Raw genomic sequence first — 26,915 nt, 5'->3', positions numbered from 1 at the left:
TATTTTATTTAATCTTAAATCATTAGCTATTTGGAGAAACAATGAAATACCTCGATTACATTCCTCCTCCTCCTTTTTTCCTTTGAGACTGTGTCTCACTTTGTAGCACTGGTTAGCCTATAATTCACTATGTAGACCAGGCTGGGCTTGAACTCCACCTGTCTCTGCTGCCAAGTGCTAGGATTAGATGTACACCACCACTCCTGGCATCTAACATTCCTTCTTAGGATAGTCCTAACCCATTTACCTAGCACCTTCTTGTCAGAGGTGACACAAAGCACAGGATAGACATGGCCAGACCTTGGTTCAAACCCCAGCTCCATCATTTACCCACTTATCTGTGTGACCTTGGGCAGGTCCCAGAACCTCTGGGTACCACCTGTAAAATGGAGGCTCACATTCCTACCTCACAGGTTGGTAGAAGATAAGAAATATATGTGTGAGGTGCCTGCTGCTTTAATAGCCTGGTCACATATTATTTATTATTATTCAAATTGCTTCCATTTTCCACTGTTATAAATAATGCTTCAGGGAGCATCTCTGTGCATAAATCTTCCTCCACAGCCATGGCTGTTTCCTTAGGATAGATTCTTAGAAATGGAATTACAAGACCAAGGCATCTGCATATATTTAGTCTCCTGATACATAACCTCGGATTGTCTGGAAACCTTTACCAGCATTTGAAAAGCTCGTCTGTGTTTTGATAGAGAGAAGGTAATATCCAATTGTTGTTTTGACTGGATGATTAATGAGACTAAACATTTTCTGAAGTGATTATTAGCTGCTGGTACTTATTATTCCAGAACTGTCTGCTCTGGCCCACCCCCTCATTTTCTCCAAGAACACCAGGGCCTCCTAGAAGAGAGGCTGGCGGGCTGCTCACAGTTAGTCTGTTCATTAATTCATTCATTTAAGCCTGCCATGAGGTCAGCGCTTCCCCTGTGCCAGGAACCCCACTGGGCCCTGAGAGGTGACCAGACAGACAAGAACTCTTCCCCGGGGAGCTGGAACCTAGTAGACAGACAGAAAACAAACAAGTCAACAGAGAAAACAATTCAACACAGAGGGCCAGGGTTGAAGCTCAGCTGACAGAGTGCTTGCCTAGCATACATGAATGGGTTCGAATTCCAGCACAGCATAAAACCAGCTGTGGTAATGGTACCCAGCTGTTACCCTAGCACTGGAGAGGAAGAGGCGGGAGGATCAGGGTTGGGAGCTGTTGAATAAAGTTGCTTGCCATCCAGCTTGATGGCCTGAGTTTTATTCCTGGGACCTACATGGTAGAAGGAAAACTGACTCCCATAAGTTGACCTCTGACTTTTTCACGTGTGCCGTGGCATCCCCACGCCCATGCACTTACACACAAAATAAATAAATAAAACAAACTATAAAGCTCAGGATCGTCCTCAGCTACAGCACAAGTTTAAGGCTGTATGAGGCCCTGTCTCAAAAAGAAAGGAATTAATAATTAAATACGGTAAAAGCAATGTGCATTCCTAGGGGTGCAGACTGGACAGTGAATATGAGCTGGGACCGGAGCCAACACCGACCCCGGAACACCCAGCTCCTGTCCTTGTGGGACTTAAAGGAACAAAAACTAGCTAGCATTGGCCAGCCACTGCAGGGCTTCCCAGACCAAATCTGAGCCCGATTCGAGGGCAGGGAGGAGGTGATTGGAGCAACCGGTTTCCACTCACCTCCTGCTGTGCTAGCCTGGGCTGGCCCAGAAGCAAATGCCAAGTGTGAACCATATGGGCATGTAGTGAAGAACGTGCTTGCCTAGTCTGCAGGAAGCCCTGGGCTGGTCTCTAGAACCACACAAAAGAGAGACTTAGCAGGAGTCATGTTGGGGTGGGGAGGGGGGGGGTAGACAGGAGCTGGAGGGATGGGAAGGGCTGTAGGTCTGACTCCCCCCTCCCTCCCCCAGAGAGCTCTAAGGAAGAGAAGGAAGGGGAGAGAATCCGTTCACAGCCGAATTCTGAGAACGTGTGGCAAGCGAAGGAGTCTTGAGGTCACAGGAGCCCATCAGAGGCCTCTCAGGAGTGGCCCACCTTAGTGTCTGCTGAGACCATCCTAGGGAAAATGCCCCAGCCTGTGGACTCAGCAGACGGTGTCATGAGTCAGTTACACCCCTGCAGGGATCAGGCACTCAGCAGGACACGCCATTACTGTATTAGGGGCTCTTGATCAGGAATGGGCATTGGCTGCTGGACCGCACCATGATCAGTCAAAGCCGTCCCACTCTACGGCCACGCCCCCGCTGCCACCACGGCCACGCCCCCGTTGCCACCAATGGCTCTTTCTGTGGCCTTCGCAGATAAAGGAGGGAGAAGGTCTCACTCCCTCACAGAGCCTAAGGAGGCTCCAGTGGCAGTTCCCTTAGGTACACACATCATCAGTGAGGAGTCACCCTATCCTGAGGTCTTGTTTGAACTCTTATTTATCCATGTTCTCCAAGAGTCTACTCTGGGAGAGCTGCTAGTATCATGGTTGACTTCTCAGGGGTCCTCCCCACCCCCACACACAGGTATCTGCTGTGGGTGAGGGGTGAGTGATGAGAACTCTGGACTTCAGAGTCTGTAAGTCAAGGGAGTAAGACACTGCCTTATGCTTTGGGCTGTGTTGTTTTATAAAGAATATACAAGCTGGGCATGATGGTGCATGCCTTTAATCCCAGCACTTGGGAGGCAGAGGCAGGTGGATCTCTGTGAGTTCAAGGCCAGCCTGGTCTACAGAGCAAGATCCAGGACAGCCAGGGCTACACAGAGAAACCTTGTCTGGAAAAAATAAAAAATAAAGAAGATATATAGAGATAGATAGAGAGGTAGAGAGGTAGAGATAGAGATAGAGAGAGAGAGATAGAGAGAGAGAGTGAGATATAGATATTTCAGTTGGTAGAGTCCTTGTCTAGTATGCAGGAGGCCTGGGTTTGATTCTAGCGTTGCGTAAACAGGTCGTCGTAACACATACTTCATATACTTGTCATCTTAGCCCTTGGGAGGTGGAGGCAGGAGTACCAGGAATTCAGTGTCCCCTTCAGCTACATAGGGAGTTCAAAGGTAGCCTGGGCTCCATGAGTCCCTGTCTCAAAAAAAAAGGGGGGGGGGGAATGCATGTTTGAGAATCAGAAGGCCTGGGTTCTAATCCTAGTGGTGTACCTCCTTGCTGAATGACTTAGGCAAGTTACTTACCTATGAGCCTTGTATGGCCGTGACATCTTCTCATAAACAAGGCATGACTAGCTTCACCACAGGGGTCCTTTGCTCTTACTGCAGTGGGAAGGCTGGACCTGGGGAAGGTGAAGAAGGGACACAGTTGCAACCCTGACTGGGATGTCCTCTTACCCCTTCTTTCCTCTGCTCAGCTGCCACCCAGTCACTGGAGCTTGTACCTGCCAACCAGGCTGGTCGGGCCACTTCTGCAATGAGTCCTGCCCTGCCGGCTACTATGGCAACGGTTGCCAGCTGCCCTGCACCTGCCAGAACGGCGCTGACTGCCACAGCATCACTGGGGGCTGCACTTGTGCCCCAGGCTTCATGGTAAGTCAGGAGAGGCCTCTTAGAGCCTCCCCGGCCCCCAGTGGGCCAGCACCCCATACTTTTGGCAATCTGGAGTGTGACCCTCTGTCCAGGAATGAGGGATAGGAGTGTCTCTGTGTCACCTTCAGACACAGAGTGTGTCTGAGAGCCCTTGAAGCTGTTCTCTGAGGTTTATCACTGCAAGGGTAACAGAGTCCGTCCACGGTCCTCGACCCTGAAACTGTCTTCCTCTCCCTCCAGCTCTTCCCTGTCCTCCTGTGCATACATTTTCCACTCATTTATTTATTTGCTTGTTTGTTTATTTATTTTAAAACAAAGCCTCACTGCATAGCCCCAACCGGCCTGGAACTCACTATGTAGACTGAGCTGGCCTCAACATCACAGAGATCCACCCACCTCTGCTTTCTGAATGCCGGGATGACAGGCATGCGCTATCAGGCCGGGCAATGTTGATTCTGTGTGTGGGTAGGGGGTGTTGTGTGTATGGGGGCGTTGTCCAGAGGACTGAACCTACAGCCTCCCACATGGGAGGCCAGCGCACTCACTGCCTCCGAGCTCCAGCCGCATTCTTTCTTTTAACTCGTGTTTCTATGTTACTGTTTGGATTTCTTAGTTTTCATCTCAGATGGCTGCCTGGCAGAGCAGGAGCTGATAGAGGCCCGGTTTCCCCAGCCCTTCTCTTCCTGCAGGATATTAGGATTTTCCCATGTTCACAGCCAGTGTTGCAGTGAGCATCTTCTTTCATGCAGCTCCCCACCCCGCCGTCCCATTGAATTATTTCCTTCGGGTGAATTCCCAGGTCAGCGGGCACAATATATTCACGGCTCTTGATGGATGTTGCCAGATCACTTTCCCAAAGGGTTATATAAATCTATGCTGTCGCCGGTTGTATATGCATGTGCCTTGTTCAGAACAGTTTGGGCTTTTTTTTTTTTTCCCTTCCCATCTTGCTAATTATATAGGTGGAGAATGGCTCCTAAATGTTGCTCTCATTTGCATGTCTGATTACTAGGTAGAGCGAACGTTCCCCCTACGTGTTTGTTCACGTATTTCCTCATCAATCATGTTGGTCTTTAACAAGGTTTGATTTGGGGGAAATTGACATTGGGGATATGCTCAGCTGCTCTGAAGACCCCCATACTCAGGTGTCCCCAGAGATAATGTTCCGTTGTGCTTTGAGAAGTGTTTGTGGAGTTGAAACCTGTGACCAGGTCACACACATTCTGGCTGTCCTACCTACAATCATGTCACCTTGGACCCACTCTCTTGGGTTCTGTTTATCCTCTGTGAAGGAGCTCTCACCTTACTAGGTTACTTATGGTACCGAGAAGGGATGCCTGGAGCCACTGTAGATAGCGGCCTTGGTAAATTACAAGTTCAGATCCAGCATGTCTGCAGTGCGACTGAGGCTTTATATATCCGCTGAGTTCCCACAGGTTGTGGGTGCTGCTGGTCAGTGGTTCTCACTGTGTAGGAACCAGATGCATAGCAGGGTTTTTTCTTCCTTCCTTCCTAAAGTTATTTGTTTTGAAGATAGTCTTATGTATTACAGGTTTTCTGGATTGCTATGTAGCAGGGATAATCTTGAACTTTGGATCCTCCTGCCTCTGTATGCTCAGTGCTAGGATGACAGGCATGGACCAACAAACGTGGTTTATGCAGTGCTCTGGATCAAACTCAGGTCCCCATTCACTTCATGACAGGCAAGCACTCTACTGTCTCAGCTACCTTCTCCAAGAACACGCTTCTCAGCCTTGATTGCAAGGTCATTGGCCTTGGAGGTGCTGGTGAGCCTGGCCTGGTTGAGGGCTGGCTGGCTGGCATGGTATAAATCCACTGATTCCTGAGCTCTTGTGACCATCATGGCAGTGGATCTTTTGAGAGCAAATGCTCCTGGTCTGCAGAGCTAGGCTAGGACAAAAATGCCATCGAGCTCCAACGTGCTCCTCCCCAGAGCAGACAAAGCTGGGTGGACATGGACTCTGGGGTCTTTAAAGGGAAAGAAGATGTCGTCTGCCTCTTCTACACAGTTTCTCTCTTATTTGCCTGTGTTGGCAAGAATTTTGGTCCATTACTATCTAAAAGAATGCCGGTGGTGGCGCACGCCTTTAATCCCAGCACTCGGGAGGCAGAGGCAGGCGGATCTCTGTGAGTTCGACCAGTGGCTACCAAGATTAGAAGTGCAAGCTACACAGAGAAACCCTGTCTCGAAAAACCAAAAAAAAAAAAAAAGAATGGAAGCACCAGAGGCTGGAGAGATGGTTCGGTGGTTAAGAGCACTGGCTGCTCTTCCAGTAGAACTGGGTTCAGTTCCCAGCACAACCATCTGTAGCTCTGTTTGCAGGGGATTCGATTCCCTGCTCATGTCTCTGAGGACACCAGACACACACAGATATAAATACAGGCACAGGACCCGTATATACTACTACTACTACTAATAATAATAATAATAATAATAATAATGGTAGCATTCTAGGTTTAGAGTCTGGCAAATAGTTATTTGGGATTAAAGCTATCCCATCACCAAGAGGTCAGGCAGAGAAGCAATTGGTAGCAGGCTGCTGGGAGGGACATTCTGTCCCTGTCCTAGCCTGGCTATTAAGGAAGGTCTATGACTTTGAAATGGCTTCTCCTCTCAGGTCCCAGGCCCTTCCTATACAAATGTCCACAGACTGGGGAGGAAGAACCCACTGATTCTGTTTTTAGATAGAACCTCATATAGCTCAGGCTGGACTTAAACCCACTGTGTAGCTGAAGCTGCCCTTGAACTCCTGATCTTCCTACCTCCACCCACTTAGTGCTCGAACTACAGGTACATATCATCATTTGAGGCAGTGCTGGGGGTTAAACTCAGGGTTTCATGCATGCTAGGCAAGACTCTACCAACTGAGCTACGTCCCCAGCCCTGAAGCCACTGATTTCTGAGATTGCTTACTATGCAGACTTCATGGGCACATTGGTGCACCTAACTGGGGGCTGGCTGTGAGTCATCATGGTCTGGTGGTGGGCATTGTCATGGATCTAGTCGTTCTCTCCCTCCTCTGTTCCCCTGTTGCCCCCTGTTGACTGACTAATCACTGCTACTCAGAAAAGAAAATTGAGGCACCAGGAGGGCTGGGGAAGGGAGCATTTGTCTGTCCATGTGCTCACTGCCCCCAGCCAGGGACCCACTGGAAGCTAGGCTGCTGCCTCCCATCTAGAATGTAAATGACTTCCTGTCTTTGAACTTTGCGGGGCTTGGTGATCAGATCATCAGCATCCTCTCACCGCTGAGTCCGGCCTACCTGGCACTCTAAGCTAAAACAGACTGTAAACAGGCTGGTGAGACCCCATGAATTCCCACTCCTGCTCAGCCTCATTATATACCTGGAGAGGTTTCCCAGGGCCTGGTGGTGCTGGACAGGGGCTGCTGGAGGTGATTACAAAGCAGTCCTTGTTCTCAATGGCCTGACTCATTCCCAGGAGCTCCAGGCTCCAGGGGGAGAGGCCATTACTCCTCCCTTGCCCCAGCTTCTGAATGATGTGACTTCCTGCAATTAGCCAGCTTGGTAATATGGGGGATGGGGCCATCAATCAGCAGAGCAGACTGAGCCCAGTCTCCCCCAGAGCATCCCACAGTCAGTAATAATTAGCAGTGCCTTTGTGTGTTCGTTGATTTGTGACTACCTACCTGCCTGTTTGCTGAAAGATTTCACGACATGAGGAATTCATAAAGAGCTAATTTTAAAAGCTCATTTCTGGGTGTTGGAGATTCATCCTAAACTCAGTAACCTTGGCCATTCTACTCCACACCTTCCTGGGCCTCAGTTTCCCTCTCCATGTAAGATGGGAGGAGTCGATCAGCCTTGCCGGCTGCTGTGTTTGAGAAGCCAGGCTGGTAATGGATGCATGCTAGACAACGCTCTACCGACTGAGCTATACCCCCAGCCCCCTTCCAAGGGCCCTTTAGAAGGGTTTGAGGGCAGCTTTATGAATGCTGGCCCTATAAGGGCTGGGAGGCTCTTGGGCTGCATGTCAACATGAATGGTGCTGAGGAGTTAGTACAGAACTGCCCTTGGGAGCTCAGGGACTTGATAGCCAGGTAGTCTCCACCCTATGAGGCCACCGGACAGAGGGCAGGAACAGGCTGGGGCTGATGCTAATGACTCTTAACGATTGTCCCTTCATTCCTAAGACTCTGATGTTGAGGATGCCAAGGACTTGGGGTGTGGCAAGGCTCATCAGACACCCATCCAGCCATCAAGGATCTTGTCCGATCGTAATGATAGTCAGCCTAGTGGAGAACACTCACTGTGTTCCTGCTGCATGCATCATCTGCTTTATGTCTCATGAGAGCCCTATAGACACATCCTTCCACTTTCCTCGGCTTGCAAATGATCTGGAATTTAAACAGGGAGAGAAACTTGGCCAGGATTAGAAAGCCAGAGGCGAAGTGGCGGAAGCTACTACACGCTCGAATGGTAATGAGTTTGGGTAGACGAGACACTCCAGAACAACACAGACCAGAGTTCAGATTCCAGCTTTCCACCACTGCCTCTGCCTATGGCGAGTCCTGTATCCTGCTTAAACCTGACTGTCCTCATCTGTGACAAGGGACTTTGTGATAAGAATAGGGAGCTTCCTATATCAGTTTACAGATAAGGGCCTGAACCACACAATAGGTACCGACTCAGATGCCAAGCTATGAGGGTAGAGAGAGTAGATGCTGTTTTTCTCAAGTCCAGCACACGTGTGATACCTAGAGGGTATTGGGGTGAGTGGCACCCAGGCATCCCAGGTAGGGCAGATTCATAAGCATACACCTGCTAGTCTAGGCAGGCCTACAGCAGCACCTATGGGCCATTCTGACTTGTCCCTCGGGAGGTCCTGTGAAATGCCACTGTCATCATGTGGAGAGACAGGAATAAGACTGTGGGTAGAAGAGAGGGTCGTTTTCCATGTTAGCTTAGCCTTGGCAAAAGGATCACTCAGAGCATCCATTGGGGAGGGGCATGAGGCCTTCCTGATGCGGGAAGACAGTTACTGGCCTAGAAGGCAAGAACCAAGTTATAGTTTGGGTTCTGCTCATGTTTTAGGTTCTATTTCTCCTTTGAAAAAAATAGGAATGAAATTCTCGGCCCAAAGGAAACTCTGGGGATCGGGGGTGCTTCAGACTGGGTTAGACAGGGTTTCAGCACCTCAGACAGTACCGTGCATCTCCAGTAGCTCCTCTACCAGACAAGAACAGCTCCAGCCTGGGGGAGGGGCAGGGCAGTGGGGAGAATGTCATGTTAAAGTCCTGGGGTACCTGCAGCCCTGTCCGGGCAGTGTCTCTGAGAGGAGGTGAGGAGCTTTCTTCCCCAGTACCCTGGCTAGAGAAATAGCTCACCTGTAGGTGAGGGGGCAGGCCATGAGGAACATTCACCCTTCTGCAGGCCGGGTGCATGTTAACCCTTCGCCGTGACTCCTCATTGCCCCCAAAGGAAATCTACACCGCTGCCTTGTGTCACTCTGCGTCTCATTTCATCCGCTACGTGACCACACATGACTCACTCTCCCCAAACCTGTCTCTTTTCCTTCTTCCTCGCTGCACCCCGTCTTTACTGAATCTATGAACGTCCTGTCCAGTTTTCCAGACAGCCTCTTCATGAAACTTTCCATGGACACTCCTCTCGGGAGGATTCACACTCTCACCCCTTCCATGTTCAAAGCCCATGGCTCCCGCTCAGGCTGCCTCCCTGAGGACGAGGGCCTGTCTTCCCTAACCTCATGGCTCCTAACCACCACCTACCAGGCCTGCCACATGAACAGTTGGCTTGGTGAAGTCTCTTTAATGAATGGAATCCTTGGGAATAGCAGGACCATTAATGTAGATGTTTCCAGACTGACATCTATAGAAAGGAGGATTTGGGTCGCTTGCTGGTGAGGTTAGGACTTGAATCTTCCCCCGCCCCCATGAGCCTCTCTGAGGTTTGTTTATGTTTATTACATGTATTTATTTATTTTGTGGGATGCATGCAGACGTAACTTGCAGGAGTCAGTTCTCTCCTTCTACCATATGGGTTCCAGGTATTGAACTCAGGTTATCAGATGTGGTAGCAACCACCCTTATACCCTTACTGCCTGAACTATCTAAACTAGTTTAGTTTAAACCCTAAAACTATCGGGTTTAAAGAGGAAGCAGAAGGAGCTGCCCTGCAGCGCCACCTCTGAGTTCCTGGCGCAAAGGTGTACCTTAGACAACTCACCTTACAGGGTGTTGGAACCAGACACCCTGCCTTTAGATTCCAGCGTCACTGCTTTTTATAGCTGTGTGACCTCAGACAGGATACCGTCTCTCTGTGCCTGTTTTATGATATGTGAAAAGGAAATGACCATAAATCCCGATGATTAGTATGCTGATCAAGCTAATTGGTGTATGCAAAGAGTGTATTAGTCATCTTTCAACAAGTGTCAGCCCTAATGGCCATGCTTAAAAGGTTGACGCTGCTGATGCCGGTTGATGCTGCTGATGCCCACCTGCAGAGGCCTGAGAGCCTGTCTGGGATGTAGAAGCAGATGGGACGAGAAGGGAACCCTTAACTGCAGCTTCCTCCAGGGTGGAAGCTGTAGGGCAGCTATGTCCTCAGAAAGGAAAATAAAATAGGCTTTCTCAGCCCAGAGGGAAGCGCGTCTGATTTCACAGCCGCGCGCATGTCTCTGCTGCCCACCCCACCTCTCCTTTATTAAGGCTCTGCCTGACGGAGCCTCCTGCACACTTGGGTCTAGAACTAATTGCTGTTCCGACAGTGCCTGCAGGGAGCAGGCTGCAAGGTCACAGCCGGGCTGCAATGCCTTGATTTCCCAGTCCCTTCCTGCAGCCTCCTCCCTGCATGGAGCCTTCAGGGGCCAGGAGATAAGGGGTCTTTCTGACCATTCCTCAGCCCGATGCCTTCTTTTAGTTTTGGTTATAATGGGGACCGAAAGCTCAGCAGGCAGGGCAGACGGGCCCAGTGTCCCCTCCCGCAGGACTCGGGGCCCATATTTCTCCCTAGGATGACAGCATTTCTATTACCTTAAAGGGCTCATCTATTCATGCTGCAATTTTTTGAAGCCCTGTCTGCCATTATTGAGCCCTGCATGCTGGCGAGGGGAGCGGGCACTCCATCACCCAAATGAACCAACTCCTTCCCGCATTTTTCTCAGCTTTCTCCTCTCTGTCCATAGGTCATATGCAAAGCTCAGCTGCTTGGGCTAGGGGAGGCAGGAGGGGGCGAGAGTTACAGATCAGTGGGGCAGCAATTGAATTTTCTCCACACAAGGTTTCTGGGTGTCCTTTAAAGACATCCCTCTTCGGCTTCCCTCAGCGGGCTGAATGCATAGAGCCTCTGTGTGGCTCCTGAGCTGGAACTTTGGTGTGAGGGCAGATGTGGCCAGGAGAGAGTGCAGGATGGTCATGACAGCCGGGTGACGCACACAGCACACCTGCTCATTTCCTGTTTTAATTAATTGTTTCATTGCTCATCAGACCCTGTTCCATCGACTCTAATCCTAAGAGCAGAAAAGCAGCTTCTTGTTCCCTGCTCCGCCCCCATCACGGACTACTGTCGCGATTATTGTCATAAAAGATTTTTTTCCTGATGCAGTACTAGGCATACAAATTCACCCTCTAGCTGCCATGGCTGTGTGAGCAAGACTGTGCAAAGCTTTTAAAATTACCAAAAATATGAACACACATACACACACACACACACACACACACACACACACACACACATACACACACATACACTGCATTATCAAACTCTAGGACTGCTACCTCCTGCTATGTGGCCTTAGTAGAGTTACTTGAGTGTCTCTAGGCTCGGATTTTTTCCTTTTTATTTATTATTATTCTTGGGGGGGGCATGTGCATGCCAGTGTGTGTGTGTGTGTGTGTGTGTGTGTGTGTGTGTGTGTGTGTGTGTAGGATAACTTTCAGGAGGTGGTTCTCTCCTTCCACTGAAGGTTCCAGGTCACAGGCTTGCATGGCAAGCACCTTTGTACCATTTGCTGGCTTCTTTTAAATTCAATTTTTCATCTATGAGATGGGGCTGAGCACACAGCTCAGTCAGTAATGTACTTACTTACCTACCATGCACAAAGCCCTGGGTTTGATTCCTAGCACCACACAAGCCTGGCAAGGCGACGCATGCCTGTAATCTCAGCACTGAAAAGGTGAAGGCGGGAGGATCAGGAGTTCAAGGTCATCCTCAGCCACACAGAAAGTTCAAAGTTAGGTGGGCTATAACCAATAACAATCCATCTGTAACACAGGGAACATTGCTATTCTGTTCTAACGTGATTCTTAGGATTGGATAGTATACAATGTATGCAGTGCTTAGAACAAAACCCGGCATGTAGCAGATGCTCAATGAATGCTTGTTAAAATGCATCATGGGACCATGCAGGGTTTAAAGTAAAAGGGCCTGAACACAGGCAAGGGCTTGTGATCAGGGTTTGTGCTGGAAGCCCCGGGTGTCCCTCAGCATCTGCAGCCATGGGCTCAGCCTCAGAGCGCCGGATTCCTCTCTGAACAATGGGTTAAGAAGGACAGCCATGCAGGCACAAGGACACAGAGTGAGTGGCAGCCCGGAGCTTGTCGAGGGGATCTGGGAATTCTCTCTCAAGAGCAGAGGCAGAAGGACACGCTGCACTTCTATAGTTACCCCCCACCTCCATTCTGCGGGGGAAGAAACTGAGGCCAGAGAGGGAGAGTTGACTTGGCTCAGGTCACATGGCGAAACGCAGCAGAGCTGGGGTGGAGCAGAGGTGAGAACTCCAGCTAATGCGCTTGCCTCTTCCAGCTGCCTGTCGCGAGCTTGTTTTCCCCTGGGCAGGAGGGATAGTGGTGAAGACACGGGGTGGTGTGTACGAGGAAGTTAAATCATGTTGGCAATTAATCCACAGAGCAAAGGAGAGGGAATTGGCTTTGTGTCACCGAGGCTCAGGCTAGCTTCCCCCTCTGGGACTCTGTGGTTTGCGGCCTCATTAGGGAAAACTGCTGAGTCTTCTCTTCCGATTCCACACCACCCCTTTCCGGTGGAGCTCCCGCTGCCCTTCTCGGTGCCCTCGTCACTCGGGTGGCGCCTGGTGCCGGCTCTGCAGGCAGCTAGAAGTGTCAGGGTAGGTCCCAGGCACGCATGCTTCCAACATACCCAAACTTCCTTTTGCCTAAGTCACTTGTATAGATGAGACTCATGCTGGCCAGGATCCAAGACCTGGGTCTGAGCCTCAGCTTCTCGAGGGTGGACAGTCTGAAATGCATGACTGGGGGGGGGGGCATGCACCATGAGTGCCGAGCACAGCCAACCCAGTACTGTGTTTCTCTCACTCGACACCATCCTTCAGATGGGGGTTGCGAGGTATCTTCTTGCAGAAGAGACTGATGCTCCAGGAGGCAAAGCGACCTTCCCCGGTACATGGTAGCTGAGCTTGACACTGTTTGAACCCAGAACCTGCTTTAGCCTTGAGTCCACAGTGCCTGAAGAGGAGAGGGCTGTGATGGAGAGTTCTGATTGGCTAGAGACCTTCCTAAGCCATTACCAGGGAGAAGGACAAGTGACAGCTTGATGTCCCAGTTGGAGCGAAGTGGCCTCCCACCTCTTTCTTCCTTGGGAGGTAGGTCAGAGGCCACTGAATCTCCGGATGGGAAAAACCGACTGGCAGAGTACAGCTGTCCAAGACCACATAACTGTGGGTACACGGAGGGTAAGGGGCTAGGACCCTCCACAGCCAGGCTCCCCTCCAGCCAGTGCCAAGGACAGGACCAGCCCGGAGTCTAGTTGGGCTCCAGCCCCGGTTCTGCGCCCCCCCACTCTTAGACTTGGCCCAAGCCACTTCATTCTTCTGTGTCTTACCTTCATCTCCTACAAATCTGTCACCCCTGAGGCTGGCGTGATGCTCAGAGGTGACAGTGATTAGGAAGGATAGGGGATGCACCGGGAAGGGGGAGGGACACAGGCTGCCGACTGAACCCACCGGGTCTGTGGTATGTGACACAGAAGAACCAGATGTGACTGTGGACTCCATCTCCAGCCCCAACCCGACACCGCAGCCCTGCCCCAAGCTTCTCTCCCTAGTGGTGATCACTAGTAATCCCATTTGTAAGAGGAATCACACACCGCGGGAGGGGAAGAGGTTCCTGCCAGAGGTTTGGTTATGCCTGGAAAATGAGAGATGTTACAGAAAAAGGCGATGGATGAATAAGAACACGGAGGGTGGAACAACCTGGTTCGGGAGTAGGTACACCGTAGTCCAAGCACTCAAGAGGCTGAGGCAGGAGGTTTGCAGGAAGGTTCAAGGCCAGCCTGGGATACAAAGTAAGACCCTGTTTGGTAAAACAAAGGTCTAAAGGAGGGGGTGTAATTCCCTGAACCCAGCCCAGGAAAGGTATCTGGGGGGCTCCCAGACCATCAGGCCCTGGGACACAGGTGAGCATGGGTGTGGGAAAAGTGAAGGGCAGTGTGAGCTCAAGTGTCTGGGCCCTACGGCCTGGGTGGGGACCTGAGCTTAATGCTCAAGCAAAAAAGAGCCACGGCAGCCTAGAGCAGGGGTATGACAACACTGAGCTGGCCTTGACCTCATCCCTGCAGGTAATGACAGTGCAGCCCCAGCATACAGTGGGTGCTGGATAAGTGTCACATGCAGTAGGCACTCAATGGATGCTGGGCCCATTGCCCTCCACCTGTCTTCAGCTGGACAGAGTGGCTGAGGCAGGGTCCTCTTTGAGGCCCCTTCGCTCAGGACCATGGGGTGGTAGGCGGTGAGGCAAGCAGTCTGCAAACTTGAGGCTGTGTAGGGGAACTCGGCCCTTTCCTTGCATCCACACGGGGGAGGGGTCGTAGGGACCCAAGGAGGATGAGAGCGGACACTGGGCAAATCAGGTAGCACTGGGCTGGAGAATGAGGCGCAGCCATCCTCACGGTCTTCCACACTGAACGCTCCCGGCCCTTGTCCCCGGTGTCCCCATCACCCTCCCCAGATAGAGAAACAGCTTGGACAGGTCCCACCAGGCTCAGAAGTATCTTTCTCCACCCCAACCTCCTTGGGCTTGGTGCCCAGACCTGTACCCCAGCTTCCTCACAGACCGGCACCTCTCTGTGCCTATGGCCTGAAACCACACCCAGATCCCTACAGCAGGTCAAGCCCAGACACCTGACATGCATATGACAGCTTAGCGCATAGTCCCAGCACCTGCAGAGAACACCGTTCACGGGCCACATACCACTTGTTCCCACTTCTACATGAACCAGGACCCTGAAACAGTAGGCTTAGATTGTATCCCTAGCTTCCTCCCCACCTCAGATGATATGTATGCTTATCTGAGGCACGGAGTGCATACAGCACATGTGTATAAGTCCTGTATTAGTCCAATAACTGACAGTTATTGGCAGTATAAATGCACTCACACACACACACACACACACACACACACACTTTTACTAAAAACAGTCCTCAGAGTATCTGCAGGACAGGTGCAGCCAGCCATGCCCCTCCCCTGCCAGCCTCTTTGCATCCCTGCTTCCTTCACAGTCCACCTACACCCGTTCTCAGTACCTAGAAAGGTCTCCCAATACCCAGTAGGGCCATTCTCAGACATTTAGAGACAAGTCTTTTTGCTATCTAAAAACGCGAAAGGTGTGTTGTTGTTTGTTGTTGTTTGAGATAGGGTCTAGAGTAGTCCAGGCTGGCCTTAAACTCACTATGTAGCTAAGGATAACTTTGAAGTCCCGATTCTCTTGTCTCTACCTGCCACATGCTGGGATTACAGATATGTGCCACCATGCTCAGTTTAGGTGGTACTGGGTCTATGTTATGCATGCTAGGCAAGCGCTCTGCCAACTGGACTACATGCCTTGCTCTGCAATGCCAGTGTCGGAGATAAACTACTAATGATGAAAGCTTGGAGGATGGGTATGGCTACTTACAATCAGTGTTTGCCCAGGAAGACTCAGGCCCAGCCTGTAGGGAAGCCTCACTCTGGCCCAGATGACCTGCAATTGATGCTGAAATGGACCTGCTGTAGCTAGAAGCAGCCCCGCCCCTCAGGTGGTAAGCACAGTACAAGAGCCCAGGACAGGGCTCAGCCAGGGAGCAGGGAGAGGGAGAAGCCAGGAGCAAGCTACTGCATAAAGCCCTCCCACTCAAGCAAGGGCCGGGGAGGTGGGAGAGAGATGCTGAAGGCATCCCGAGTCAGCAGCACCATCAGCACCAGGAACCATCAGCACGGGAGTACTTCCTGCTGTTGTGTCTGACACATACCAGTGGTTAAAAAAATATTCCCTGGCTGAGTCTATACCTCAGTTGACAGAACACTTGCCTAGCATGCATAAAGCCCTCAGTTCCATCCCCAGCACCACAGAAACTGAAGGCTAGCCTGAACTACAGAGAGAGTTGGAAGACAGCCTGGACTACAGGAGACACTGACTTAATCCGCCCCCCACCAGTATCTTAAATGTCTGTATTAAGTCAGTGTATACTAACTGACCACAGACTCCAGTTGAGGCACTGGGCTGGAGTGAGGTTAGCAGGACCAAGTGATTCCTACTCAGTCTTCAGCCTCACGTTCCTACTAGTCAGGTAGAGATCACCGGAATTCCAAATGATAATTCCATTGCCACTGTAGTGAGTGCCACAGGAAAGGAGCCTTGTCTGCAAGGGGCAAGGAGCAGCGGATTAAAGGACATGGGAGCTGAAAGGGACTGTAGGTCACAGCTTTGGCCTCACTACAACCCATGAACCCTGCCTAAAAGTTCAGGCTCTTTCTTTCTGGAATTATCCCATCTCCTCCTCCAGCAAAAATACATGTGGATTAAATGCCAGGTGGGCATGATGCCCTCCTGTGATTCCGTCCCCAGAGGAAACAGGCTAGCAAAAAAGACCAGCTGTATCTGTGAGCTTCGGGTTTGAGAGAGACCCTGCCTCGGTACATAATGTGGAAGAGTGATAGGAGATGATTCCTGACAACCTCTGGCTTCCACATGCCTGTGCACATACATGCATGCACCACACACATGCATGCAAAAGATGTGCGTGCACACATGCACATCACACACATACATGAAAAATGGAAAAAGAAAAAGTCCATGTGGGCCAGGGCAGTTTCTCTGGTTGCTGTTTCCTGGGGCCCCTCTGCTGAGCTCTGATAGGCAAGTGGGTGTACAAGCCTCCTTAGCCTGCATGTAAAGAATCCAGTCCCACCGCATTTATACTGCCTCCCACCCACTGAGTGTATTTAAGGGGACCCAGAGATGAACTTTCACAATTTCCTCCTTCATATTAGGGAGGAGCAAACCCCTTCCATCCTCTCTCTCCTTCGATGCCCAAAAACACTCATTAACCTCTTGACCATTTCGAGGAGAAGGGATTTTCAGCATAAGAGGCCCAGCTGTTGATTAATTTTCCCAAACAGAGCCAAGCTACAAAGCAGCATATTGCGAGGGAGAGAAAAGTCAATCAGCAGCATTTGAATCACATTTCATAGAACATGTAAGGCATTAGGCACCAGGGTTGGCACCAACACTGCTCGTCTGACTCGTACAGGGGGGGAGGCAGAAGGAGAGGCTTCATTCTTTCAGGGGCAGCAATGAGGTTTCCACGGCACCAGCAGCTCTCTTAGATGGGGTTCAGGATGTTAACAGTCCATTCTGCATCTCCAATAATGCAGGGAGAGGAGCAAGTCCACAGCCTCCTTTCACAGCAGAATGAAGAGGCCTGGTGGAGTCCTGGTGAGCAGCCTGGCTGTGGGAGCCAGGGACGGGATCCTGTAGGTTAGAGGCTTCTCCTTCCCGGAAGTGCTTGTGCGTTAAAGAGACAGAACAGCAGAACACATGGGCACATCCTTTGATGCCCTATGGTGGTAAATGCACTGTGTAAACAGAGTCAGCTGGCAGGGGCAGCCTTGTTCTGTCACCCACAGCGACGTGAGTGAGGAGTTCTCCCAGAGACCTCCACTCCAGGGAGCTTGGGATTCTTGACCAGGCAGAGAATTTCAGGGCCAGTCAGTGTTAGGTGGAGATGGAGCTTAGTTTTGAAAGGGATTTAGTGTAGATTAAGCATGTGCACAAAAGGGGAGCGCGACAAAGGACCATTAAGGAGTAGTTGTCAGGGTCACATAGTTCAAGCAGCTAGTCCCTGTCACCTGTCCTCAATGGGCCAATTAAACAGATAGATGGTAATGAAAATCAGAAAAGGAAGTGTATTCAGTGGGGTCAGATGGCCAAAAGAAGCCCAATGACACCCTGTTCTCACCACCTTGTCTGTCCTGGGGTTTTGTCATGAGGTTCACGTTAGACAGCCAGAGGCATACATAACTAAGCAGTCATGGTCAAGGTGTGGGGTCCCCCATCATCGTCTGGGCCCCAGCCTCTCCCACAGGCAGCTGCATCGTCAGAGCTGTGGGAGATTTCCTCCTGGGAGACAAGTTCTCCTTCTGGCCAGCTCCAGGCCTCAGCCTTTCCCTTCTCTCGGCATGAGATTCCTGGGGAAATCCCACCAACACACAGTCTGATGGCCAAAGGGAGGACACGCGTGTCTCTTTAAAACTCCATCATTCCTGCCAGGATGGCTACAAGCCCCAAGAGGACGGTGCACGCTCACGTGCGGGGTTCTGTAATTCATTTGTATTCGGTCCTGCTGGTGTGTACGTAGGAGTGCAGTCGCACACGCACCGCAGCGCAGGTGTGGAGGTCAGAGGACACCTCGGTGGAGTCGCTTCTCTCCTTGCACACCCACGTGGGGTCCAGGATCAAACTCAGCTGGGTTTGCATAGTGAGAGCTTTCAGCTGCTCAGACATCCCCGGGGTGTGGGTTTCTTAAGAGGAAGCTCCCCTCAGCACCTTTTAGTCGTATATACGGTTTGGGTGACTTCTGAAGTGCCATTGTTCAAAGGGTCTCAAGATATTGAAGATTTTTAGTGGTGGTGGTGGTGGTGGTGGTGGTGGTGGTGGTGGTAGTTGTAGTTGTTAGCTGGGTTTTGTTCTTCAATGGGCGAGACCATAGAGTTCTCCTAAAGAGTGCTAGACAGGATGCAGGCCAGTAATATAAACACATGGGCCAAAGGATGGAAGAAGCTGGTATTATACTAGGTTACAAGGATATTAAGACATGCTTTCACCATAGATGAGGTGGTCTTGCTTGTGAGATTTAGAAAGTTTCAGTGTGTGTCAGTTTGCTTTGGAGAACTGCATGGTTATTTCTAACTTGCTATAATAACAGAAGACAAATTTTGTGCGGTCAGCAGGAAAGTAGAGGTGACGAAAACATGGGTCTCTTCTGTCATTCTCTTGGGCTTCCTTTCTCCTACTTACTCAAAGGATAATCATTAGGTGTTGATGATACAGTCCATCATGGTGGGAAAGGCACGGCAGCTGGAGCGTGAGGCTGGCTTGGCAGTCAGGAAGCAGAGGGACCACACTGCATCTGAAACAGGACATGACAGGCTTCCAGCTGAAAGAGTACATCTAAACCCAAGGATCCTGCTGCAGCCCTCAAGTGTGGCTTATACTATGGGAGCATCCTTATTTGAAATGTCCGTGTAGACCCAAGGGTATGCAGGTGCATGTAAAGGAGACTGCAAGCCCGTGTAGAGGGAAAACTATAGAATGTCCGTGTAGAAGGAAGACTCTGTGTAGGTTATCTTCACAGCAAGTTTTGTAACTTGTGATGGAACTCTTGACTCTCAGCTGGTGAGAAACTTCAAACAGACTGAGATGAGGTGCCCCGTCCTTCTTCATAGGCCCTTGCTGTTTCTTCCTTCCTCCTTTCTTCCTTTTAAGAGCTTGCTATATAGGCCAGGCTGGTGTCAAACCTGCGGTTGTTCTTCAGTGAAGGAGACCAGAGTTTTGTTTTGTTTTGTTTTTTTCCCCTGAGGAGCCCTGGACAGGATTAAAGGCTGATAATATAAAAACATAGGCAGAGGCTGGGCCCCAGATCATCCTGTGTCCCTGGAGCCTGGAACATGGCTCTACACTGGACCCATAGCAAACATTCATAGAATTGCTGGCCTGAGCAAGAAACATGGGGACAGAGCCCAGGCTGTCTGGTTCTGCCCACAGTGGAAGCCAGTGTGTACCCACAGTCCACCTGGGTCAATATACATGTATCCAGGGTCATGTCTTGGCAGAGTTCCAAACACTGACGGTTTAGTCTAGCCTTGAATATAATCAAACTGATTCTTCAAAGTAGAAAAACAGATCCACCAGAGGCAAATAACGTAGAAGTAAACTTTGCTACACAAGCTCATGGAGACACAGGACCAACTGCCTAGCTTTAGACACAACCCATATTAGCAAGATCAAGGCTTGTTAGTGACTCTTGGTAGCTAAGGCGGTATCAGTTGACCCAGGCCAGGGACTACCCTACATAGCCTCACCAAAAAGGCTAACCATTGGCTTACAGCAAATGCCTGTCACCAGAGGCTGCCAATCAACTGCAGAACCACCTGACCCTCAGCTCGTAGCCTGGAGTCTAGGGAACCAGAAGCCAACTGGAGGGGAACTTGCACTCGGGCTTGCTGAACTGTGAAGGTCAGGAAACGGAACTTACTTACAGTGGTAGATGGCGAGGCATGCCGGAAGCCAGTGGGCAGCCAGAGCAGAATTACACATTCAGTCCCGTGGACGCCTACGCCGTCTTTTTCTTTCCTTTCTCCTAGTACTGAGGATTGAACTGGAGACCCTGTGCATGCCATACAAGCTCTCTAACACACACACACACACACACACACACACACACACACACACACACACCCTACCTATCCATCTTTTTTAATTTTTGCTTTGAGACAGGGTCTTACTAAGTTGTCCAGGTTGGCCTTGATTTTTTAATCTTCCCGCCTCAGCCTCCTGAGTAGCTGGGATTACAGGCTTGTGCTACCAGGCCCAGATTCTACACCCCCCTCCTTTTTTTTTCCCTCTCAAGAACAAATGAAAGTATTTGGAACATCGCTTGGCATGGGGTGGCTTTCCAGAAACTGGTCCTCCCAGCCCCTGAGACTGTGTCCTTGGTGTATGCTAGTTAAAGAGGTGAGGAGGAGGAATGAGTGGCAAGCTCACAGGGCTGGCAGGAGAAGGCCTCAGAGTTGGGTTTCTGCTCTCTGAGAACACACACCTCTTCTGCCGCCAGCCTGGCATTGCTGAGTTGGTGAGAAATGGATCTGTCCTTCCCCACTTCCTTCTGCTTAAATCCTGAGGGGCTTGTCATTGTCTTTCATTTTTATTATTTTTCTGGGTCTGGGTGTTTGCCTGAATGTATGTCTCTGTGCCTGGTGCCCACTGAGGCCAGATCAGGTGTCAGATCCCCTGGAACTGAAGTTACAGGTGGTTGTCAGCTGCCATGTGGGTGCAGAGAACCAAACGTGGGTCCTCTGGGAGAGCAGCAGCCAGTGATCTTAACCTGGAACCATCTCTTCAGGTCTTGTCATATTCTTTTTAGAAGATGTTATATCTTTCCACAAATAGCAAGGTTTATCTAAGGCTTACTTATTTTATTTATTTTGTGGAACTGGGGGAGGGGTCAAACTGAAGGGATCAAAGTTGCCTTGCACATATGTTCTCCCACTGAGCCATATCTCCATCCCTCATTATTATTACTTTTAATTAAAGGTTTTTAAAAATTATTTTATTGCCAGGCACATGCCTTTAATCCCAGCACTTGGGAGGCAGAGGCATGCAGATCTCTGAATTCAAGACCAGCCTGATCTACAGAGTGAGTTCCAGGATAGACAGGGCTACACAGAGAAACCCTGTCTTGAAAAAATATATATTTTTATTTATGTGTATGTGTATATCTGTGTGTATGCCACATGTGTACAGGTACTGCAGAGGCCAGAAGAGCTCATCAGATCCCTTGGAGCTGAAGTTACAGTTGGTTTGAGATGTTCGGTGTGGGTGTGGGAACAGAACTCAGGTCCTTTGGAAGAGCTGCACGCATGTTTTCCTAAGCCATCACTCCGGCCCCTTCCATAGATTTTCTTTGTTTTGTTTCATTTTTTGAAATGTTGTGGGTATCCACCAGAAAAGACTGCTCAGACATGGGTTTAAGCCAACAGAAAGCCTTTATTAGCCGGCCAACAACTACACTGAGTATTTGGGATCCCAGGGTAACACCAGGACTTTCTCAGGGTGAGCTTTTAATCACAAAAACCATGTTCTGACTTGACATACTTCAGTTAGCAAGAACAGTTAGCCAGAGCGAAACCGAGAGACCCAAATCAAGGTTAGTACATTCGGAGACTTCCCCAGCACTATGGACTGCGATGGGTGAGGCCTTTGTTTTAGTTTTGGCAGGTGGTATTATCTGTGTGCTGAGTTTTACAGCCTGAACGGCACTTCCATCATGGAGTCAGTTGTGCTAAGGTGTGGGGGCTGTTACAGATATAGAGACAGTGTCTCTTGTGGCCCAGACTGGCCTTGAACTCACTATGTAGTTAAGGATGACCTTGAACTTCTGGTCCTCCTGCCTCCATCTCCCTGGGATTCCAGGTATGCACCACTGTGCCCACTTTATGCAGTGCTGGGGACAGAACCCTGGGCCTAATGAATGCCAGGTAAATACTTCCAAACGAGCTGTACCTCCAACTGTCTTCAGGCCCCTTTACAGTTGTTCAGCCCTGGAATACCCCCAGCCTGGGCCACTATGTTGTCTTGCCCACATCCAGCTGCATCCTGGGTAGCCTTCATTGCCAAGACTCAGAGGTCCTCACTCCCAGCCTCTGCCCTGTACCTTGATCTTTCACCTCACCCACCCCAGGAGCTACCATCACTGCCAGTGCCCTGTGCTGTACCACCCACATCCACCCCCTAGGCTGAGGCACCATCCACACCCACCCCTGAGGCTGAGGCACCATCCACACCCACCCCTGAGGTTGAGGCACCATCCACACCCACCCCTGAGGCTGAGGCACCACCCAGATCCACCCCCAAGGCTGAGGCCCTCATTCTAGCCTGGAGCTAGAAATCAGTGGCCCTCTGCTGAGCCCCATTTTAGAACTTGGCCTTAAAGACAGCCCGCTCTCCTAGGAGTCACGCCATCCTTGGTCAGCAGATAGCTCATGACTGGCCAAGATCCCTCCTCCCAGGTAACTCTGGGCGCTTTCATCCTGAGCTTCCTGACAGCTAGGGGAGGCCATCCTGGCAGCGCCTCTCTGGTTACCTTCTGGTTGCCTGGTCATCTTTCCTGACTCCACGTTAGGGTTGTCTGAGATCAGTATCCTCATGTCCCAAAAGGGCCCCCAGAGAGGCTGGCTCACAGCACCCAGTGACATGGTCAAGGAGCCAGCCTGGGAGCAGAGACCCCTGAGCTCTGTGACCTGGACCATTAGCTTCCTCGCGTAACTGCCTTTGCTGGGTTGTGGGAAGACTAGGAAGCAAGAGTTTGTGTCTCTGAGGTGTGGTGAGAATGAACGGAGACTGTGTGCGATCCCGAGAGAGCACTCAAAAGCTACCCGTCAGCGCCATCTGACTTCTCGGAGGCACCAGCAAACGGGGATCGGCTGCCTCTCTGTGCACCATGCTGGTGAGAATGAAAACAGATTGAAATCTCACTCGGCTCTGGCCTGTAATCTCCGCAAGCTGCAGGTCGAGGCAGAAGGAGCAAAGGCTCAGGGCCATCCTCAGCTCCACAGAGTCTGAGGCCAGCCTGTAATACAAGAGATCCTGTCACCCCCACACACACACACCCCCACCCTTCTCATTCCCAACCCCCTCACTTCCCCACAGTTCAACTGATAGGAGGTACCAGGTCACAAGCTGTGTTGCTGAGACCTAACGCAGACTCCTGGGGTCACATTTCCAGGGATTTTGCCCACCCTAGGGCTCTGGTGTGGAGGCTGGGACCCTCCCCCAACTGGAGAGGTCTCTGCAGCTGCCAGGAATCCCCACCTGCGTGTTGGCCTCAGCCAGCACGGCTTCTCTTCAGTTCAAGCACCTGCCTCCAACTAAAATCATAGAGCCAGCAGCACCTCCTGGAGGCTCCAGGGGGAGGATCCGTTTCCTGCTTGTTCATTTCCGGCTGCTGGCTGGATCTGGTCCTATAACTGTCCATCAAGGTCTCCACTCTCTTGCTGGCTGTATGAAGCTCAGCCTAGAGGCCACCATCTTCGTTGTTTGTGGGGGGATTTAGGGTATGTGTCTCTCTAATCTCTTGATTTAAGGACTCTGATATTAGGCCCACCTCCATGATCCAAATAATTAGCATCTCTGTCTCGAGGTCCTCTGTCACATCTGCAAAGTTACTTTTGCCGATAACAGAAGGGGGGGGGCAGACATGGCGGTACATGCTTTTAACACCCCATCCCCACCCCCACCAACTCTCGGGCAGAAGCAAGCAGATCTCTGTGAGCTTGAGTGCAGGCCTGGCTACGCCGTGAGACCCTGTCTCCAAGAAGAGACTAGGTGCTGGGAATGAGAGCATGGGCCCTGGGAAGGCACCGCACTGCCTGCGCAGCCACCCAGGCTGGGGACAGCTCATCTCACACCCAGGCCCTCTCTGTGCAGGGAGAGGTGTGTGCGGTGCCCTGCGCTGCCGGGACCTACGGTCCCAACTGCTCATCTGTATGTAGCTGTAGCAATGGCGGCACCTGTTCCCCTGTGGATGGCTCCTGCACCTGCCAAGAGGGTAAGTCTCCCAGCTCCAGCTCCAGCTCCGGGCTCAGGTGGGACCGCTCAGGCCCCCTCACCACTCGGGTTCAAAGAGTTTGTGCAGGTCAGATTACAGTCCCGGAGAGCCAGAGCTGGAACCAGGAGACTAGGAGTGTAGGAGAGTCTCCTTCTGGGTTTGGAATTGCTGAGAGCATGGAGAGAAGGGGAGCCGCGTGGGCTGCAGGGACAGAATGGGGAGACTGAGTTCCCCCAAGCCTGTATGACTCAGCTGGTGGAAGCCGAAAGGACTTTGTGGAGGTGCTGGTGGTGGTCCATAGGGACATAACCACTGCCGAAGGCCCCGCCCACCCTGGGTATGCTGGTAGACACCTGGGGTGCAGAAGTAGGAGAAATTGTAGTTCTGGATTAGCCTGGGCTACATCACGAAATGCTGTCTGAAATAACTAAGGAAGGTCCAGCCCAAGACAGGGAGAGAAAAGGGTGCACCTGGCTCCTTTCCGTTCTGGTCTTGGGGGTCAGGTCTCCCTCAGGAAAGCCCACCTGGAGGGAGCAGCTGGGAAGTAGGGGTCTGCAGTCCTCAGGGGTAGCCTCCTGCTTGAGGGAACAGAGGAGGGGAGTTTGGGTCCTGGAGGCAGAAACAGTGACAGACTTCAAATGGAGATGTGCCGCTGAACCCCACCCATGGCCTGGGTAGGGGGAGGACACCCCAAAGGCCAGTCCCCTGGTCCAGTGGGCCCATTTCTAGGCAGCATAAATGGGGTGAACCCTGTGCCAGGAACGGAGGTCTAGGCAGCTGTGGTGACCGGGATGCTGCCTGTGGAGCTGGGGAAGCGGGCAGGAAGTCATGCTGGGCATGGCTAGGTGATACCTTTTCGCCTCTCCCCAGGGTGGCAGGGCCCGGACTGTTCCCTGCCATGTCCCAGTGGGACATGGGGCCTGAACTGCAATGAGACTTGTGTCTGTGCCAATGGGGCAGCCTGCAGCCCCTCTGACGGCTCCTGTGCCTGTACCCCAGGCTGGCTGGGGGACTCCTGTGAACTGCCCTGCCCGGTGAGTACCCACCATGGCCCCCTGTGCCTTCTCCCTGGGAGTGGGGTGGTGGTGGGGCTACACAGTCCATAGAGAAGAGCTCTGAGTCCGGAAGTGTTAACCTCTGTGTGGCCTCTACCCTCCTATCTATAAAATGGCCACTCAGATTTCAATGCTTTTCCCAGTGCTGCTCTTGGTAAGCAGCTTGACTGGAAGCTACAGAATCCACCCCACTAAGGCACTCTCAGTCCTCCAAAGCAGCAGGATGGCCATTTCTGGGTAGTATTTGAATTGTGGTCTGGTCACTACTAGGGATGGGGCATGGAGCCAAGCCATTCAGCAGCAACCCCAACTCAAGCACTGAGCCTTAGGCTGCTTGACCAACTGAGGTGAGACCGAGCATGGGATTTATCCTGCCTCCTTGAGTGTGTTTCTCCAGTGGCTTCCCACTTTTAAAGTGAGACTGGGTGGCACCATTCCAGAATATTGGTGCGAGAATTAAGAGAATAGGGCAGAGTGGGCACTTGAGACCTTGTGAGCATGTTTCCTTCCCCAGTGACAAATGTAGGTGCTCCTCATTTCACGGGTGGGACAGTCGTGTCAGAATCCACCAAGTATGTTTCGTTTCGTGAGACAGGCTCCTTGAGCTCATGGCAATCCTGCCTTAACCTCGGAACTGCTGGGATTACAGGCAATCCCCGCCCCCCTCCGCCATGCCTATCAACGACAAAGTGTATTTTAATCTATCATGTGAATGACCACCTGGAGGCTATATTGAAGACAGAGCAGGGCCATCGTTATTCCCCTCCCCTGTTCCTGTTAATACAGCCAGGTGATCATTTGGAGTGACTTTCTCACAGCCCTGTTGGTCCCCAGTCACAAAGCATCACGGCTGTGCCCTAGTCCCACCTCTGGATCCCTGAAGAGCTGATGGAAGGGGGTGAACCTCTAGGAGCCTAGGTATGATCATTTTTCTCTGCCTCTTCCCCGCAGGATGGCACGTTTGGGTTGAACTGTAGCGAGCGTTGTGATTGTAGTCACGCCGATGGCTGCGATCCTGTCACAGGCCACTGCTGCTGCCTGGCAGGATGGACAGGTAACCTCTGCCCTGCCACTGCCCAGGCCCTGTGAAGCCAGGCTCTTTGTTTTCCCTCTCTCCTCATGACTATTCATCTCTCACTTTCTTCCTGCCCCCCATCCGTACCTCCCCTCCACCTGCTCCCTTTCCGCCCAGTACAGAGATATGTATTAAAAACACACAATGTTGAGGTTTTGTTCTCAGGACAACACATTTCAAGGCTGACAGGTGCTCAGCCTGTGCACAGAGAACATGGCACTTCAGAATCTCAGTCCTTACATCTATCCCACACAGGGCAAACCCAGCTACTTCTCTCCAGCCCAGTGATATACTACAGGCCCCATCTCTTCGGGCCTACCTTCACTCCTGGTCGGTCTCATGCCGTCCATCTTGCCCAGGTGAATACATTCTGCACATAGTGAGCAGAGGGAACCTATAAACCAGTCTTTCACGCCTGTGGCTTGATGGAACTGATGTAAAAAATCTAAGATCCTGGCCAAATACAGTGGTGCACACATGTAGTCCCAGCACTCTGGAGAGAGAGGCAGGAGGATCAAGAAGTTCAAGGTCATCCTTGGCTACATAGCCAAGTTTAAGGTTAGCCTGGGCTACATGAAACTTTGTCTTTAAAAAAAAAAATAACAACAAAAACGGCAGAATTCTTGCCAT

At 51.2% G+C, this 26,915-nt stretch overlaps 1 protein-coding gene across 1 annotated transcript in view; it reads left to right on the top strand.

Annotated features, from left to right (window-relative positions):
* Megf11 (multiple EGF like domains 11) overlaps positions 1 to 26,915 on the top strand; it is a 326,646-nt gene that overhangs the window by 272,971 nt on the left and 26,760 nt on the right. The window contains 4 exon segments of the mRNA XM_028866814.2: positions 3,365 to 3,539; positions 24,035 to 24,155; positions 25,026 to 25,189; positions 26,162 to 26,264. Coding sequence (XP_028722647.1) covers positions 3,365 to 3,539; positions 24,035 to 24,155; positions 25,026 to 25,189; positions 26,162 to 26,264 — 563 coding nt within the window.

Source organism: Peromyscus leucopus, chromosome 7 (assembly GCF_004664715.2).
Source record: "Peromyscus leucopus breed LL Stock chromosome 7, UCI_PerLeu_2.1, whole genome shotgun sequence".
Lineage (NCBI taxonomy): Eukaryota > Metazoa > Chordata > Mammalia > Rodentia > Cricetidae > Peromyscus > Peromyscus leucopus.
Note: the sequence above shows the minus strand (reverse complement) of the source record. Positions and strands in the feature narration are given on the sequence as shown.